Source organism: Astyanax mexicanus, chromosome 6, assembly GCF_023375975.1.
Source record: "Astyanax mexicanus isolate ESR-SI-001 chromosome 6, AstMex3_surface, whole genome shotgun sequence".
Taxonomy (NCBI): Eukaryota; Metazoa; Chordata; class Actinopteri; order Characiformes; family Acestrorhamphidae; genus Astyanax; species Astyanax mexicanus.
The window spans coordinates 5,947,764-5,965,419 of record NC_064413.1 but is presented as its reverse complement, the minus strand read 5'-3'; the positions used below and the strand labels follow the sequence as shown (position 1 = coordinate 5,965,419).

General features: G+C 37.2%; 1 protein-coding gene across 1 annotated transcript in view; it reads right to left on the bottom strand.

Moving 5' to 3' along the window:
* grik5 (glutamate receptor, ionotropic, kainate 5) overlaps positions 1-17,656 on the bottom strand; it is a 135,492-nt gene that overhangs the window by 6,750 nt on the left and 111,086 nt on the right. Inside the window, exons 8-19 of the mRNA XM_049480118.1 lie at positions 15,036-15,089; positions 14,230-14,391; positions 12,823-12,975; positions 11,002-11,106; positions 9,386-9,493; positions 7,912-8,115; positions 7,159-7,272; positions 6,457-6,566; positions 4,596-4,769; positions 3,032-3,197; positions 1,866-2,091; positions 769-897 (exon numbers count right to left, since the gene is read on the bottom strand). Coding sequence (XP_049336075.1) covers positions 769-897; positions 1,866-2,091; positions 3,032-3,197; positions 4,596-4,769; positions 6,457-6,566; positions 7,159-7,272; positions 7,912-8,115; positions 9,386-9,493; positions 11,002-11,106; positions 12,823-12,975; positions 14,230-14,391; positions 15,036-15,089 — 1,705 coding nt within the window. The remainder of the gene's footprint in view (positions 1-768; positions 898-1,865; positions 2,092-3,031; positions 3,198-4,595; positions 4,770-6,456; positions 6,567-7,158; positions 7,273-7,911; positions 8,116-9,385; positions 9,494-11,001; positions 11,107-12,822; positions 12,976-14,229; positions 14,392-15,035; positions 15,090-17,656) is intronic.

Genomic DNA, 17,656 nt, shown 5'->3' with positions numbered 1-17,656 from the left:
TATATATATATATAAAATGCTAAATAGAGATCAGCACCTGGATTTAACTCACCAAACACACATGGGAGTCTCCCATTGGATAATTACTGCATGGGTGATCCTGCTTTAGCTGGCAACAAGTTATTTAAAAAATCTTGAGTGATTGTGATCGGGAATAACGTGAAATCAAATGGTAGAAAAAAAAACATTAGTACATATAGTACATATTGCAATTCTTAATGTAAATTTAACACCAATTTAATATTATATTTAGTTACCACCAAGGCTGGAGCAGTATTAGCATTAGCCACTAACCGTGTGAGCTGTTTCGCCAGTTAGAGGTGAGTATTATCTGCATGTAGACTGCTGCTAACCCCGGCAAGCACTGCTGGAGCAGCATTATCATTAGCCACTAACCGCATTAGCTGTATCGCCGTTCAGAGGTGAGTAGTATTGGCCTGTAGACTGCTGCTAACCCCGGCAAGCACTGCTGGAGCAGCATTATCATTAGCCACTAACCGCACTAGCTGTATCGCCGTTCAGAGGTGAGTAGTATTGGCCTGTAGACTGCTGCTAACCCCGGCAAGCACTGCTGGAGCAGCATTATCATTAGCCGCTAAGTGCTAGCTCATTCGCTGTTTATCATGTTAAAACAAGCTACGTATCATGAACCGCTAGCTAATATCACCCTGGCTTACAGGAACACTCAGGGTTCCTCAGTGTAGTGCTGTTGGGTGCTAGCAGGTGAAAATAAACTCTCTAAATCTCGAGCTCTTGTTAGATTCTTGCCTTTGGCTCGGTGGTCCTCCTCTTTAGGGCACTGGCCTCCTTCCCACCACCTTCTCTTCAGAATCTCCAGCCTGTTGTTCTCCTGCAGCTGCAGAACCGCCAGACTGATCTCATCCCGAAACGGAGAACCTGAAAAAAAGAGAGAGAGAAGAAGAGATAAGTTTATAAAAAGCAAGGAAACTGTAAAAAAACAAAATCCAGTACTATCGTAATTTCACTATTACCTTAAATTTGTAAATAGTAGAGAGAAAGAGATAGAGAGTGACAAGAAGAGAGAGAGAGACAAGTAGACAGAAAAAGAGAAAAAGTAGAAGTAGAGTGAGAGAAAGAGAGAGACAAGTAGTGAGAAAAAGAGAGATAGAGAGAGAGGGAAAGGAAAGTAGAGGGAGAGAAAGTAATAAGTAAAGAGGGAGCGAAAAGTAGAGAGAAAAAGAAGAAGTAGAGAGAGAGAAAGAGAGACAAGTGGTGTGAAAGAGAGAGATAAAGAGACAGGGTGAGAGAGAAAGAGAGTGGGAGAGAGAAGTAGAGAGAGAGAAAAAATAGAGAGAAGTAGAGAAAGAGAGTGACAAGTAGAGAGAGAGAAAGAAAAAGAGAAAAGCATAGAGAGAGACAAGTAGGCAGAAAAGCAAAAAAAAGAAGAGATAGAGAGAAAGAAAGTAAGAAACAAGTAGTGAGAAAGAGAGATAGAGAGAGGGTTAGAGAGAAAGAGATAGTGGGTGAGAAAAGGAGAGAAAGAAAGATATAGAGAGAAAGGGAGAGAGAGATAGAGAGACAAATAGAGAGAGGAAGTAATAAGTAGAGAGAGGGAGAAAGAGAGATAGAGAAGTACACAGAAAAAGAGAAAAAGAAGAAGAGTGACAAGAAGTGAGAAAGAGAGAGATAGCGAGAGAAGGTGTGAGAAAGAGAGAGTGGGTGAAAGTAACAAGAGAAAGAGATATAGAGAGAAAGGTGGAGAAAGAGAGAATAAGAGAGTTGATGAGAAAAGTAGAGAGAGAGAAAGAATTTGAAGAAAGGATTCGTTCAGCAAGCAAATCGTCCCTGTGACCTGTTGAGGCGTTTGAATACGCTGTAAATCAGGTTTCACAGATCACTCTTACCCAGGGGCATGCCGATGCCGTAGCCCTTGGTGTCCAGCAGGCCCCCGATTTGGGTGAGGTTGCAGTTGAGGCTCCGGTGGTACTCGTTCATGGTGCTTTCCAGCAGAAATGCGTATTTGGAGTTCACCACGCGAGCGATGCCCTCCTCTGTGCTCTTCACAAACACACTGGGCTGCTTGGAGTACATGTAGTTCCACATACGCTGGTAAGTCTGGTACCGCGAGTTCTGCAAGAGGAGGGCACACTTTAGGAACCTAAACTGTGCCCTCCTCTTAATGAACGCTCTTGTGAGCATCTATAGCTAAGTTCACACCTGGCATTAACATGGTCCTGGGTGATTCAGCCAAGACAATAAGTATGTGAACAAATATGGGTACAATATGGGGATTCCGTTGGAGATTCTGTATCTACTGTATCTACTGTAACTGTAGATCAACCCTTATTTATAATCAGTTTCTGAATCAGTTTCTCTGATTTTGCTACTTATTGGTATAAGCTTGAGTAAAATAAACACTGTTGTTTTATTCTATAAACTACAGACAACATTTCTCCCAAATTCCAAATAAAATTTTTGGTCATTTACAGCATTTATTTGTAGAAAACGAGAAATGGCTAAAATAATAATAAAAAAAAAGATGCAGAGCTTTCGGACCTCAAATAATGCAAAAAAAAAGAAAAGTTCATAATTATACATTTTAAGAGTTCGGAAATCAATATTTAGTGGAATAACCCTGGTTTTTAATCACAGTTTTCATGCATCTTGGCATCATGTTCTCCTCCACCAGTCTTACACACTGCTTTTGGATAACTTTATGCTGCTTTACTCCTGGTGCAAAAATTCAAGCAGTTCAGATTGGTGGTTTGATGGCTTGTGGTCATCCATCTTCCTCTTGATTATATTCCAGAGGTTTTCAATTTGGTAAAATCAAGGAAACTCATAATTTTTAGGTGCTCTCTTGTTTTTTTGTATATGACCATTCTTCCAGAAGCACATTTTTGAGGTTGGACACTGATGTTGGATGAGAAGGTCTGGCTCACTGAGCTCCTAATAGCAACCCATTCTCCCATTCTGGTTTTATGCAACTGTGGCCATAGAAGTGGTTGGACCACCTGGATTCAATGAGTTGAATGGTAAAAGAGCGTAAGGTAAAGGCTTGAACTTGTACCATGAAGAAGGTCATGGTGCTCCCTCCGTGAATGGTGCCGTACTGGATGTTAGTCTGGTCTGCCAGGTCGTCAGGCGACTCTATTGGAGCCTCCATTCTCTGAACCGTCAGAAAGGCGGCCAGGTTGGCTGTGTATGAGGAGATTATGATCAGAGTGAACGCCCACCTGAGAGAGACAGAAAGAACAGGAATAGGTGAGACAGATACTTTCTGATACAATCTGATCTACAACTTCTTGGCGTAACTTTGGAGCAAAAACACCAGTGTTGAATTTGCAGCGTTATCTACACTAGAGTTCTGTAGAGATGATTTTAAAAATAGAGAGTGTTAAAAGAACACAAAAACAGGAGTTAATGATGAGTGCTGGCAAATTGCTATCTTGGCAACGTAAAACACAGGTGCAGCACTGTTTAAACGCTACATAGACAACACTCATCATTCCCGTCGTTATAATAGCGAAGACACACTGACGCCCTAACTAAAATAGGGACTTAACATATTTAACACTTGATTTAACAGTTGCTCTCCTATTTGAATCTCCTCTGAAGAGTGGCATCATGGGCTCATCAAAACAACTCTCAAATGATCTAAAAACAAAGATGGTTCAATATAGTTGTTCAGGGGAAGGATACAAAAAGTTGTCTCAGAGATTTAACCTGTCAGTTTCCACTGTGAGGAACATAGTAAGGAAATGGAAGACCACAGGGACAGTTCTTGTTAAGCCCAGAAGTGGCAGGCCAAGAAAAAAAATATCAGAAAGGCAGAGAAGAAGAATGATGAGAACAGTCAAGGACAATCCACAGACCACCTCCAAAGAGCTGCAGCATCATCTTGCTGCAGATGGTGTCACTGTGCATCGCTCAACAATACAGCACACTTTGCACAAGGAGAAGCTGTATGGGAGAGTGATGCGAAAGAAGCCATTTCTGCAAGCACGCCACAAACACATGAGAGTCACATGAGAGTCACATATGCTTTTGTGGAAACTGACAGGTTAAATCTCTGAGACAACTTTTCGTATCCTTCCCCTGAACATCTATATTGAACAATCTTTGTTTTTAGATCATTTGAGAGTCGTTTTGATGAGCCCATGATGCCACTCTTCAGAGGAGATTCAAATAGGAGAACAACTTGCAATTGGCCACCTTAAATACCTTTTCTCATGATTGGATACAGCTGGCTATGAAGTTCGAAGCTCAATGACGTTACCAAACCAATTTTGTGTTTCAGTAAGTCAGTAAAAAGTAGTTAGGAGTATTCAAATCAATAAAATGATAAGGGTGCCCATACTTTTGCACCGGTCAAATTTTGGTTCAGTGCATATTGCACATTTTCTGTTAGTACAATAAACCTCATTTCAATCCTGAAATATTACTGTGCCCATCAGTTATTAGATATATCAAACTGAAATGGCTGTTACAAACATCCAAATATTTAGAACTAAAAATGATTAAGATTAATAGGGGTGCCCAAACTTTGGAACACAATTCGATTTTGCTTATCTGGTGCCGTTTTTTATCGATTGGTGTGCACGCACAGCATGCACTCACACCCCCACACTAACCAGACTCCGCTGACGCAGCGAGTGGACAGGGCTTTGGGCATGATTTCTGAGCCCTGCTGCATGAAGCCTCCCACTGGAAACCACAGGCTGTTCCCCAGCGTGTACTGGTTCTCCAGCATGTCCCTGCGCTCCCGCAGACACGGATGAGGGTTGTACCACTCGTACGGACTCAACCTGAGAGAAGAGAAGATACGCACAATATAGTGACCTATATATTAATATACAGTTCGAATATAGTGTGATGAACGTGAGGCTATGTTGTATTAAAATGATGTAAAAATGTACAAATATAGCATTTATATTGCATTCATCACACAGTGTATAAAACAGATACAGTCTAGCGCAATGTTCATCAAACTTTGTGTACAATAGACAAAACGTAGCTTCACACTGTCTAAATTAGACACAATGTAGCCTAGAATTAATTTAACTCTCTATAAAATTAATATATTACAGCCTGACATTCATCATACAATGTAATAAACACAACATTATTCATACTGTGTGTAAAACTGCTGCAGTATAGACTCATTAGTATAGATCATTCCTTACACTATTTTAAAAAGTAATACAGTATAACCATGGCTTTTATCACACTTACAATATATATAATGTACAATGTAGATCTACATTCATTAAAGAGTGTTTGTATTAGATACAATATATCCAATGTCCAACATACAAGATAGCCTATGTTAATCACGCTGTGTTTAAAACAGATGCAATTTAGCTCATGTTCATCACACTTTGTTTAAAGTAGATACAATACACACCGTGATAAAAAACTGATACAACATAGCCTACGCTCAACACGCTGTTTCAAACAAATACAATATAGCTTATGTTCATCACACTGTGTTTAAAACAAATACAATATGGCTTACGATCATCACACTGTTTAAAACAAATACAATATGGCTTACGATCATCACACTGTGTTTAAAACAAATACAATATATCCTACGATCATCACACTGTGTTTAAAACAAATACAATATATCCTACGATCATCACACTGTGTTTAAAACAAATACAATTTAGCCTAACGTTTATCACAGTGATAAAAACTGACATAACATAGCCTGCGATAAAAACTGATACAATATAGCCTATGTTCATCACACTGTGTTTAAAACAGATACAACATAGCCTAATGTGCATCACACTGTGATTAATACAGATACAATATAGTTTTACATTAATCACACTGTTTAAAACGTATACAAAACAGCCTACATTTTTCCCACTGTGATTAAAATGGATACAATATAGCCTACTTTTATCATACTGCGTTTAAAACAGATACAATATAACCTACATTCTTCCCACTGTGATAAAAAGGGATACAACATAGCCTAATGTTCATCACACTGTGTTTAAAGCAAATACAATATAGCATTTAAAATACTGTAGATACATATTAACCTAACCATCATCAAACTTTGTTTAAAACAGACACAGTATAGCCTAGCATTCATCATACTGTGATGGAAACAGATACAATATAGTCTATAGTACATTAATCGCGCTGTGTTTAAAACTGAGACAATGAAGTCTATTGTTCAGCACACTGTGTTTATACTGATACATGTATATTAGTTTTAATATTACAGTGTGATGAGCATTATTCACATTAGTTATTTGAGTTTACAGACACTCAGCAGTGCACTGATGCATTATAATGAAGTGTGTGATGAACAGAGGAGTGTACGCAGCAAATTCTTTTCCAGACCATCCATATGGAGGGGGAGGACTGGGAATCGGTGGCGAGAAAGACATAAAAAGTCTATGTGATTGAGTTGGGTTGTGCACAAGCGTTGTGTGTATAGTGTGTGTGTGTGTGTGTGTGTGTGTTGTGTACCTGGCAGCGAGGAACAGCACACAGCTGACAGCCAGGTACGCCAGCAGCATGAAGAGCCAAACGGCCGGAGAGAAGGGATCCAAGAAGGAGAAGTAGCCTGGCTTTCGGCCCTGACAGACAAAAACATGCAAATATTAATAAAAAATACTATACAAAAGCATGCATATTTACAAATAATATTATATGCATTTAAAATATATGACGGTTAAATAGAAAGAAGGTGTTTACTGGAAATATTTTTTTTTTTTTTACTCACTGCATTGTCTTATCTCACCACTAGAGGGACTACTTACCACATTTAAGCACACAACTGAAACCTTGAGGTAAATTAGGATTACTCTGAGGGTATATATATAAATATACACATATATATATATATATATATATATATATATATATATATATATATATATATATATATATACATATATATACATATATAGTGGTATAAAAAATTTATGCACCCCTGATCATTTGCATGATTTTCCTTTATAAATCATTAGTTCAGATCAGCAATTTCAGTTATATATATTTTATATAGCAGAAGAAAACAGTGATATTTGAGCAGTGAAAATATGTTTATAGGATTTACAGAAAGTGTGCAATAATTATTTAAACTAAATTAGGCATGTGCATAAATTTGTGCACCCCAACAGAAAAAAAATACATAATGACATATATAAATATATGTATGTATCTTACTATATGAACTCTGTAGAGGATGCTGATGCCCAGGGTCATGAAAGGTTTGGAGAAATCGATGACTTTCTCTCTCTCTGAGGTGATGGTGAAAGCAGCCACAGCTAAATCAGCCTTCTGCTCCAGAGAAAAACATACAGAAAACATATATAGAACAGTATAAGAGCAGTGGAATCCATACATTTTTCAAAATAAAACTGATGTAATACTGGTTAATGTTCATCACACTGTGATAAAAACTGATACATCATGGCCTTATGTTCATGACACTGTGATACAACTAATGTAATACTGGTTAATGTTCATCACACTGTGATTAAAACTGGTGTAATATAGCCTAATGTTCATCACACTGTGATAAAAACTGATAAAATATAGGCTAATGTTCATCACACTGTGATAAAAACTGATAAGATATAGCCTAATGTTCATCATACTGTGATTAAATGATACAATACAGCCTAATGTTCATCATACTGTGATAAAAACTGATAAAATATAGGCTAATGTTCATCACACTGTGATAAAAACTGATAAAATATAGGCTAATGTTCATCACACTGTGATAAAAACTGATAAAATACAGCCTTATGTTCATCATACTGTGATAAAATGTATATAATATAGCCTAATATTTGCCACTGTGATAAAAACTGATATAATACAGCCTAATGTTTATCGCACTGCAATAAAACTGATATAATACTGGTTAATGTTCATCACACTGTGATAAATACTGATACAGTACATCCATACCCTGTTGATGAGCTCCCCCACCATGCCGGTCCAGGAGCCGTTGGGTTCCGGGGCTCCGTACAGACCGTCGTCCACTAGTTTGATGCGGAAGGTGAACTTCAGGATGTCGGACAGTTCCTTCAGCATGTCCACACAGAAACCTTCATACTGATCATTCCCCTCCAGCTCCTGATAATTCACCTTCCTCATCACATACGGGTTCTCCTAAACACACACACACACACACACACACACACACACACACACATTTTAAAGAGCTAATCATCAACATTTACAATACATTTATTGTATCTTATTGTGTAATATACACTATGTATCCAAATAGTTCTAAGTATCTATTTAGTTGCTTTACGGCGAACACCTTGCCGACACACATATGCACACAGGGCCTTTTCAAGACACTTGGGGGCCCCAAGCAAAATTAAAGCTGTTTTTTTTTTTCTTTTTTTTTTCTGGCTTCCAGATGGATAACTCCATTCATGATAGCTGAAGTTTCATATTTTGCTGGCTGCTGGAATCACTAACCTGGCTGGCTATTGTCATTTGGACATATTGTTTTTGAACATTCCTGCATTGACCAGCACAACCACAGTTGGTCCTGTCCTCGCAGTCGATTCATAGCCAGTCATTGTCTGGGGGCCCCAGGCCAGCTTGGGGCCCTAGGCAAATGATTGGTTTGCTGATTGATTTTCTATCCAATTTACACGGCCAATTACCCAACCCACTCATTAGGACTCCCCCTATTAGTAGTGATGCCCCAACATCAGGAAGACGCCTTGTGCTGATCAACATTACCCTAGGGAAAGAGTGCCATCTACCCACCCAGAGAGAGCAAGGACAATTGTGCTCTCTCAGGGCTCCGGTAGCTGATGGCAAGCTGCATGACTCGGATTCGAACCAGCGATCTCCCGATCACAGTGGCAACGCTTTAGATGGCTGGACCACTCGGAGCCCCTACAGTAAAATTCTTCACAGTACTGAAACTATAAAGACCTCAAATATCAAAAACATATCAAGAATAACAACAGTAGTATAATGTATTTATTTATTAACTTTTTTTATATTCATAAACTTAACCTAACATAAAAAAGCTGTAATATTCAGAAATTTAATCTCCATTTACAGTGATTTTTTAACAAATATATGATCATATATTGGCAGCTTTTTTAGCTGTTTAATGTAAAATTAGAAACTTAGAAACGTCTTTACTATTCTCATCAATGTCAGTGTAAGTGGGTGGGGCTAAGCTGCTATAGGCTAAATGCTAAATGCTAAATAGTTGTGTCATTCCATGCTGTAACTGCTTAATAATCTTAATACAGACTGGGAATAATTGCCAATAATTTTATTTCCCATCATACCGGCCGTTTAAAAAAAAGCATAAAGTTCATTAAAAATGTTGGCCGGCACAAACATTAATCAAATGGTTGGCCAGCAGCCAGTCCACTGAACAGGCCGTGCGTGATGACCTCACCAGTATGGTGGTGATGATGAGGGTCTTGTTGGCCAGCGTCTCGGAGGCGTTGATGTCCAGGCTGGTGGAGTTCATGACCAGGGTGTTATTAGAGTACCAGATACCAATCTAGACAGAACACAGACATCATTAAAACTCATTAAATAAACACAGTGGAGACGCAATTAGAAGTATTAATCCTTCAGCTGCACAATGATGATATACATATCAATATTCAGCATTGTCATCCCAATGTGCACATGCTCAAATAGTCACATTGCAGGATGTGCAACGTCAAATACGGCAAATTTAATTAAATCTTAAAATGTTTTTTGCTGCTGGATGCAAAAGGATGCAAAATAAATCATCCAGAGACTAGATTACTAAATTATATCTGCTTAATATCATTCATTTTACTCCAATCTTGGAAAAAGAGTGCATTACTGATATAATAATGTGCTGAATCATTGACTTCATTGAAATCTAGCGGTCAACCTCAAAAAATGTAATTTGCACCTAGAAGAAAATGCCAGATTGCAATGATATTTAATGAGATTAAGACTACCAGAAACAATAAATGCTGAAAATTTTCACCTCCAACGAGACAAAAGCATAAAAGACGATGACCTGCTGCCATTCTATGAGTCACTCTATGACAGTCTTGCAAGAAGGCACCATTGCAACCTTGGACAGTTGTTGTAATGGTCTGCATGCATGTAGTCCTGTGTCATACAGCCGTCTGCCAATGGTGGTGGCATGTTAACAGGAACACGGAAGCCCGCACTTCCATTGTTTCATTGGTATTGAAACAGTTATACTTGGTAGATGAGGTGAAGATTATTAGTTAATAATAAGATTTTAAAAAGTTAAGCTTTTTGGATTCATACTTTGGGAATCATGTCACCACAGGTGGGATAAATTGTGAATTTTTAAATACTGTAGATGTTTTTTTGGGATGTCTTGTAAATAATTATATATTTTCACCGTTACACTTTAAAAAGAGGTCAAGGGAAAGGTTATTTTATTTAATTATGTCTTTTTTAAATATATTTTAATTCCCCTTCTCTCCCCAATTTACATGGTCAGTTACCCAACAAATTTATTAGGACTCCATTCCCCCCATCACTAGTAATATCCCAACACCATCAGGGTGAAGACTAGCACATGCCTCCTCCAAAACATGTGAAGTCAGACTCCACCTCTTTTCGAGCTGCTGCCGATGCAGCATTGCCGAGTAGCATCACGGCGCACTCGAAGGAAGTGACTTTGTTCTGATACATCAGCTCACAGACGCCCTGTGCTGATCGACATCACCCTTTGGAGTGATGTGGGGAAAGAACGGCATCCAGCCACCCAAAGAGAGAACGAGGCCAATTGTGTTCTTCCGGGGCTTCGGATGCCGATGGCAAGCTACAAGAACAGGATTCGAACTGGTAAAAGTTCAATTTTTTGTATTTTAGCTATAACCGTAACTTTGTCAACTTTGTCAGTTGATTCCTTATACAATAGTGCAACTATTCTTTATTAGTGAGTGTATTTTACAGGAATAACTATTGCAAATAAACTCCTTTTTTTCCCCAACATTGCGTAGCCCTAGTTAATACATACTGTATACTGTATGTGTGCATGCATGTTACCTGTTTGTGACCGTATCTGTGTTTCTCCAGAATATGCAGAGTGTAGTTGGTCCTCTGGCCTTTGCTGTTAAACTCAACACGGCCTGTTAAACCATCATACTCAACCTGAGAGAGAGAGAGAACAAGAGAGAGAGAGAGAGACAGAGAAAAGTATTGCTGATGACTGGAGCTCAATTAGTTTTTGCAAAGGAGGTCAAACTCATTGTAAAATAATTTCAGTGGCCAGTTTGTTTCATATTAAATATTAGACAGCACACACTGCAGATTCATACTGGATTAAAATCACTACACAATTATTATGAACAATTCCTATTGTTACCTTTTTTTTTGCAGATTTATTCTAAATTAAAGTAACACTGACAAAGAATTACAATACACATTATTATACATAGTTATATTTGTTGCTGTCAGCCTGTAAAAAACGTAAAAATGATGTATAAAACATCATTAACACTGCAGATTCATACTGGATGAAAGTCACTCCACAGTTATTAATGCCAGACTCTAAAACATCACTCACACACACTGCAGATTCATACTGGATCAAAATCACTCCACAATTATTACTGCATAACTATAAAACATCACTAACACTGCAGATTCATACTGGATCAAAATCACTCCACAATTATTACTGCCAGACTATAAAACATCACTAACACTGCAGATTCATACTGGATCAAAATCACTCCACAATTATTACTGCATAACTATAAAACATCACTAACACTGCAGATTCATACTGGATCAAAATCACTCCACAATTATTACTGTAAGACTATAAAATATTACACACTGAAGATTCATACTGGATTAAAACTGCTCCACAATTATTACTGTAAGACTATAAAATATTACACACTCCAGATTCATACTGGATCAAAATCACTCCACATTTATTACTGCCAGACTATAAAACATCACTCACACACACTGCAGATTCATACTGGATCAAAATTACTCCACAGTTATTACTGCCAGACTATAAAACATCACTCATACTGCAGATTCATACTGGATCAAAATTACTCCACAATTATTAATGCCAGACTATAAAACATCACTCACACACACTGCAGATTCATACTGGATCAAAATCACTCCACATTTATTACTGCCAGACTATAAAACATCACTCACACACACTGCAGATTCATACTGGATCAAAATCACTCCACAGTTATTACTGCCAGACTATAAAACATCACTCACACACACTGCAGATTCATACTGGATCAAAATCACTCCACATTTATTACTGCCAGACTATAAAACATCACTCACACACACTGCAGATTCATACTGGATCAAAATCACTCCACATTTATTACTGCCAGACTATAAAACATCACTCACACACACTGCAGATTCATACTGGATCAAAATCACTCCACAGTTATTACTGCCAGACTATAAAACATCACTCACACACACTGCAGATTCATACTGGATCAAAATCACTCCACAGTTATTACTGCCAGACTATAAAACATCACTCACACAGCAGATTCATACTGAATTAAAATCACTCCATGATAATTAATCATGGACCACGAAACATTACACACACTTCTATATGACTATGCACACATTTCATACTGGATCAAAACTGCTCCACAGTTATTACTATGCAGATTCATACTGGATAGCAAAAAGCTTCCTAATTATTACCTTTAGACTATAAAACACAACACACACTACAGATCAAATCAATCCACAGTGATTTCTGACAGACTATAAAACAGTACAAACTCTGCAGATTCATACTGGATCGAAATCATTTAAAGTATAATCACGTATACAGAATAATCACGCTCTCACCATGCGCAGGTAGTTCATCAGGCTGGTGCCGTGTTGCCAGATCTGGGGGGATGTGCAGCTGAGGGGCTTCACTCCGATCTCCTGACTCCTGTTCAGCTCCTGCACCGCACTCGCCACCACATGCACCGCATCAAACAGCAGAGCTGACGACAGCTATACACACACACACACACACACACACTAATAATCAGTCTGTGAGGTCAGAATTTTCTTAAGGATAGAAAACTGCTTACAGATTTGCATTTTTATCATACTTACATTTTTCTGATTATCAAACAAATTTTTATATCAGACAAATAAAATAACCTGAGTAAATATAAAAAGGAATTGTTTAATATTGATTTTATTTATTAAAGGAAAAAATACTATTTAAACCAATCTAGCTCTGTGTGAAAAAAGTGTTTTTTCCCCCAAAAAATTAACTGGGATTAATCACACTTTTTGGAAAGCTGAGTTCAGTTTCACTACTAACCACAACAAGGCCTGATTACTGGCAGACCTGTAGAATCAATAAATCACCAAAATAGAACATGTCTGACAACATGAAGCAGATAAAAGATCTCAAAACTTATTGAAGTTCCTTAATTTTATTTTATTTTTACATTAATATTCTGTAACGTAAATTATTCTGCCAAGATGTCAAATACAGGCAGAATGTTTTGTGTTTAATAAATTAATAAATATTTCAATTGTAGTTTTGTAAATTTTTTTTTTTTTAACCCTTGTGTGGTGTTCATATTTTTGTTACTCGTTTACTTTGTTATTTGTATTTAATTCAGCAACATTAAGCATTTCTACATTAAAATGCTTTACACATGCTTGCTTCACCTAAATTTCAAGCAATATAAACAGCTTACATGGTTAATATTTGCCCTTTTCCTTTCTTATGTTACATTTCTTTCAAAAAGTGCTACTCTTTTTTTATTAGTTTTTTTAATAAAATGTAAAAGAAAATGAATTAAACTCAAGATATGAGTAGAAAATTTGTTTAGTTTCAAATTTACAAATGAAGCAATGTTTATTAGCTCTTGGCCAAACATACTGTATGTAATATAAATGTGTGTTGGGGGGGGGGGGGGGGGGTGTATAGTGTGTGTGTTTATGGAAAATGTGTTTTGATATATGTTTCTCACCAAAAATGAGCCAATGCCAATGAGTTTGAGTTAGAAAAAATATTTTTTTTAGTATCATTTGATGAAAAATGAAAACGGGACCCACAGACCCGAACACCACACAAGGGTTAAGCAGGACAAAATATTCAATAAATAAAAAAAATGCCAAATTTTATGAAAATCTTAAAAAAAAAAAAAAAATACATTTGTCCAAATGTTTAATTTTAAAATAATAGCACAGTAAATGATGTAAAGTAGATGTTTGTACTGTAGATGCTGAGACAGTTCCTCTCACCGCTGGTCCCGGGTAGGGGTTAATGTCACAGCCCTCTCTCCAGGACAGGTTGAGGCTCCTGATGAACTCCAGGTAGAAGGGGTGGGTGGTGTTGAACATGGAGAAGCCCACAATGTTGGAGTGCTCGTCTACTATATCATCCAACCACAGCAAGGGGAAATCCTACACACACACACACACACACACACACACACACACACACACAAACCAGCTGATCACTTCAGATCACAGAACTACATTAAAAATTAAGAATCTTAAGGATTTAAGCTTTGGGAGGAGTGTGCATAAGGAGTGAGCAGTCGTTATTACAGCTCTAGAAAAAAAATCAGAGACCACTTAAAAATGATGAGTTTGTTTTATTTTATGAAATTGAAAACATTTGAAATATAATGAAGAGGAAGATGGATGATCACAAGCCATCAAACCAAACTGAACTGCTTGAATCTTTGCACCAGGAGTAAAGCAGCATAAAGTTCTCCAAAATCAGTGTGTGAGACTGGTGGAGGAGAACATGATGCCATTAAAAATTGTAATTAAATACCAGGGTTATTCCACCAAATATATTTTTTGTTATTTCAGACATTTATCACTTTCTGCAAATAAATGCTCTAAATGACAATATTTTGATTTGGAATTTGAAATAAATGCTGCCTATAGTTTATAAAATAAAACATCAATGTTCATTTTACTCAAACATAAACCTATAAATAGCAAAATCAGAGAAACTGATTCAGAAACTGAAGTGCTCTCTTTATTTGTTCCAGAACTGTGTATAAATCACTGTGAAAGACAAGCTACTGTCTTACCATAGTGGTGAGGATGTACTTATAAAAGGCTGATGTCATCCCCAACTCTGATGCCTGAGGAGAGAGAGAGAGAGAGAGAGAGAGAGAGAGAGAGAGTACAAGTGGGAGAGAGAAAGAGAGAGATTTTTAAATGCATTAGTTTTCCTACCGATGGCTGCTGTGCAGCAAAGGCCAAACTCATGCATGCAGAACAACCCAAACCTAGATCACTTTGACAGGTGTGTGTGTGTGTGTGTTTGTGTTTATGTGTGTGTGTGGGTGTGTTTGTACTTACTTTGCAAGTGTTTATTCTAAATGTTTTCTTTTTTTATCAAAATGTCCCAACAAAGCTTCTTTAATATATTTACATTGTACTAAAATACATTCTTTTTCAATGGACATATATGCAGCTGAAACACTAGTGTAGCCTAGTGCATCCCTTATTTATCAACTTTAACATTTTAATAGAACATTATAGTCCTCATGGCTTCTAGTAAAATGTGGTTTGGGGAGGAGGGGGGGGGGGGGTTATGCACTATAGGACTCTGTGGCACTTTTTTTTTCTCAGCTTTACTTTTTTTCCATTTTACATTACTTTTATACTTTAAGTAGTTTTGAAAGCAGTACTTTTACACTTTTACTTAAAGAGTAAAGAGCTTGAGGTGATACTTTAAATTCAGCACTGTAAACAAAAGTTCAAAAAGTTCAAAAGTTGTTTGAACTCAAATGAATTGAGTCTGTTTTACAAAAAAATGGATGCTTCTAAACAATACTCAACTATTTTGAGTTAGTTTAACTGATTTGTGGGCACATATAAACATTCAAATTGAGATCTTTAAGTTGAGCTACCTTATAACAATTGAGTTTAGTCTGTTTTGCCATTTACAGCTTCTTTTCCATTGGCTTCAGGCACAATCTATTTGCATACCGGGTGTATCCAACAGTTTCTGACTAACACTCACCATCAGTGTGTAGTCACTCCCACCTGGCTACCTTAGGTAAACTAGGAGGGTCTTATATTACAGTGATTAACTGCCTGGTCTCTACAGTGTGTTGTAGGCTGTAAGAACAAGCATCAGTTTCTGAGCGGCTGCAGTAACTCTGTGGAACTCTGTGGAACTCTGTGGAACTCTGTGGAACTCTGTGTTGGCTGTGCTCTCAGTAGTGTTCACTCTATCGCTAATTTATGTGAATTAATGATTTCGAGAAAAGACTACTAATGTAAGGGTGTTTTTGTCTACTGCATCCTGTTAAAAGTTTATGTTAATTCAGCTTAAATTTAATGTCACTGTTTATTTAGATTTTTCCTTTTTTTTGTGGTGTATTTTAACTTAGAATTTATGGCTATAAAACAACTACAATGTGCAAATGTTAAAGGAAAACAACTTAATGTAATTAGTGAAATAAACGTAAATAACTAAGACAGAGCGGCTGTACAATAGTTACTTTAATACTTTAACTTAAAAAGTTGCGTTTCAGGTTCACCACATTTTGAGTGTCAAGTACTTGTGGATTGTCTGTTGAACTTAAAGGTGAATGTTTATAAATATATATATATATATACATATATACACCTTTAAATATATTTATTTTAATTTTTTTTTACAGTATAATTTATTAACAAGGGAGAAGGGAACAAAAGAGAAATGGAATTGATCCACGATGTCCTATAATATATATACATTAGGGGTGGGAATCGTTTACTATCTCACGATTCGATTCGATTCCGATTTTGGGGGCCACGATTCGATTCAAAATCGATTTTTGATTCAAAACGATTTGAATTATAAAAATTTCTGCTTCTGGCTTATGAATCTTATTGAAAAAAAACCCTCCATAATATACACTGGTCCTGGAGCAGGTAATGTGTTACAAAAACAATAAAATGTGCAGGAATGTGGGTCCTCAGTGACAGAGGAATCACTGGGATATCACAATGACGTTAATGAACAATAAATAAATAATAAATAACACTGCTTTATTACCAGGCTACTAGCGGTGGTGTGTAGGTGACTCTGCTGGGCTGATGTGACGATAGCAGTGGAGCGCTAAAGTTCAGGAGCAGCTGCTGATTAACTAGTTAATTTAAGGTCGTTGTATTTCTTCAGAAAGGGGGCAGGAGGTGGAGAAATTAATTCATATGGTCCATTCCTTAATTCCTCTGTGATGAGGAGCTGAAATTAGCTCTGATTAGCTTATTGTATTTTTCCGTTCCGCCTTAAATGCTGCAGCCCGCTGCCACCTGTAGCGTTATTTAAGGTGGAACTGGAAAGTTAGCTAGTTAGCTAGCTAACAGTTACTGAAACTAACTACTAGCGATCTTTTTTATGCTTGTTATGAAGCATTCTGCCATAAAACATTGAAACTACACGTTAATCTAATGTAATATAGTGCTTGTTCTGCCATCTTACCGGTGATTCTCAAACACCTACGCTCTGTGTGTGTCTGGAAGATCTCCGTTTGAAAGGACAAGCGCTATCCCCAGGGTTGCCAGGTCCAACAAAAATACCCAGCCCAAAATCAGTCTAAAACCCGCCCCTCAGAATCGATTTTGGGACATTTTAAATCGATTCTGAATCGTAGTAAATGAGAATCAAGATTCTTATGTGAATCGATTTTTTGGCACACCTCTAATATACATA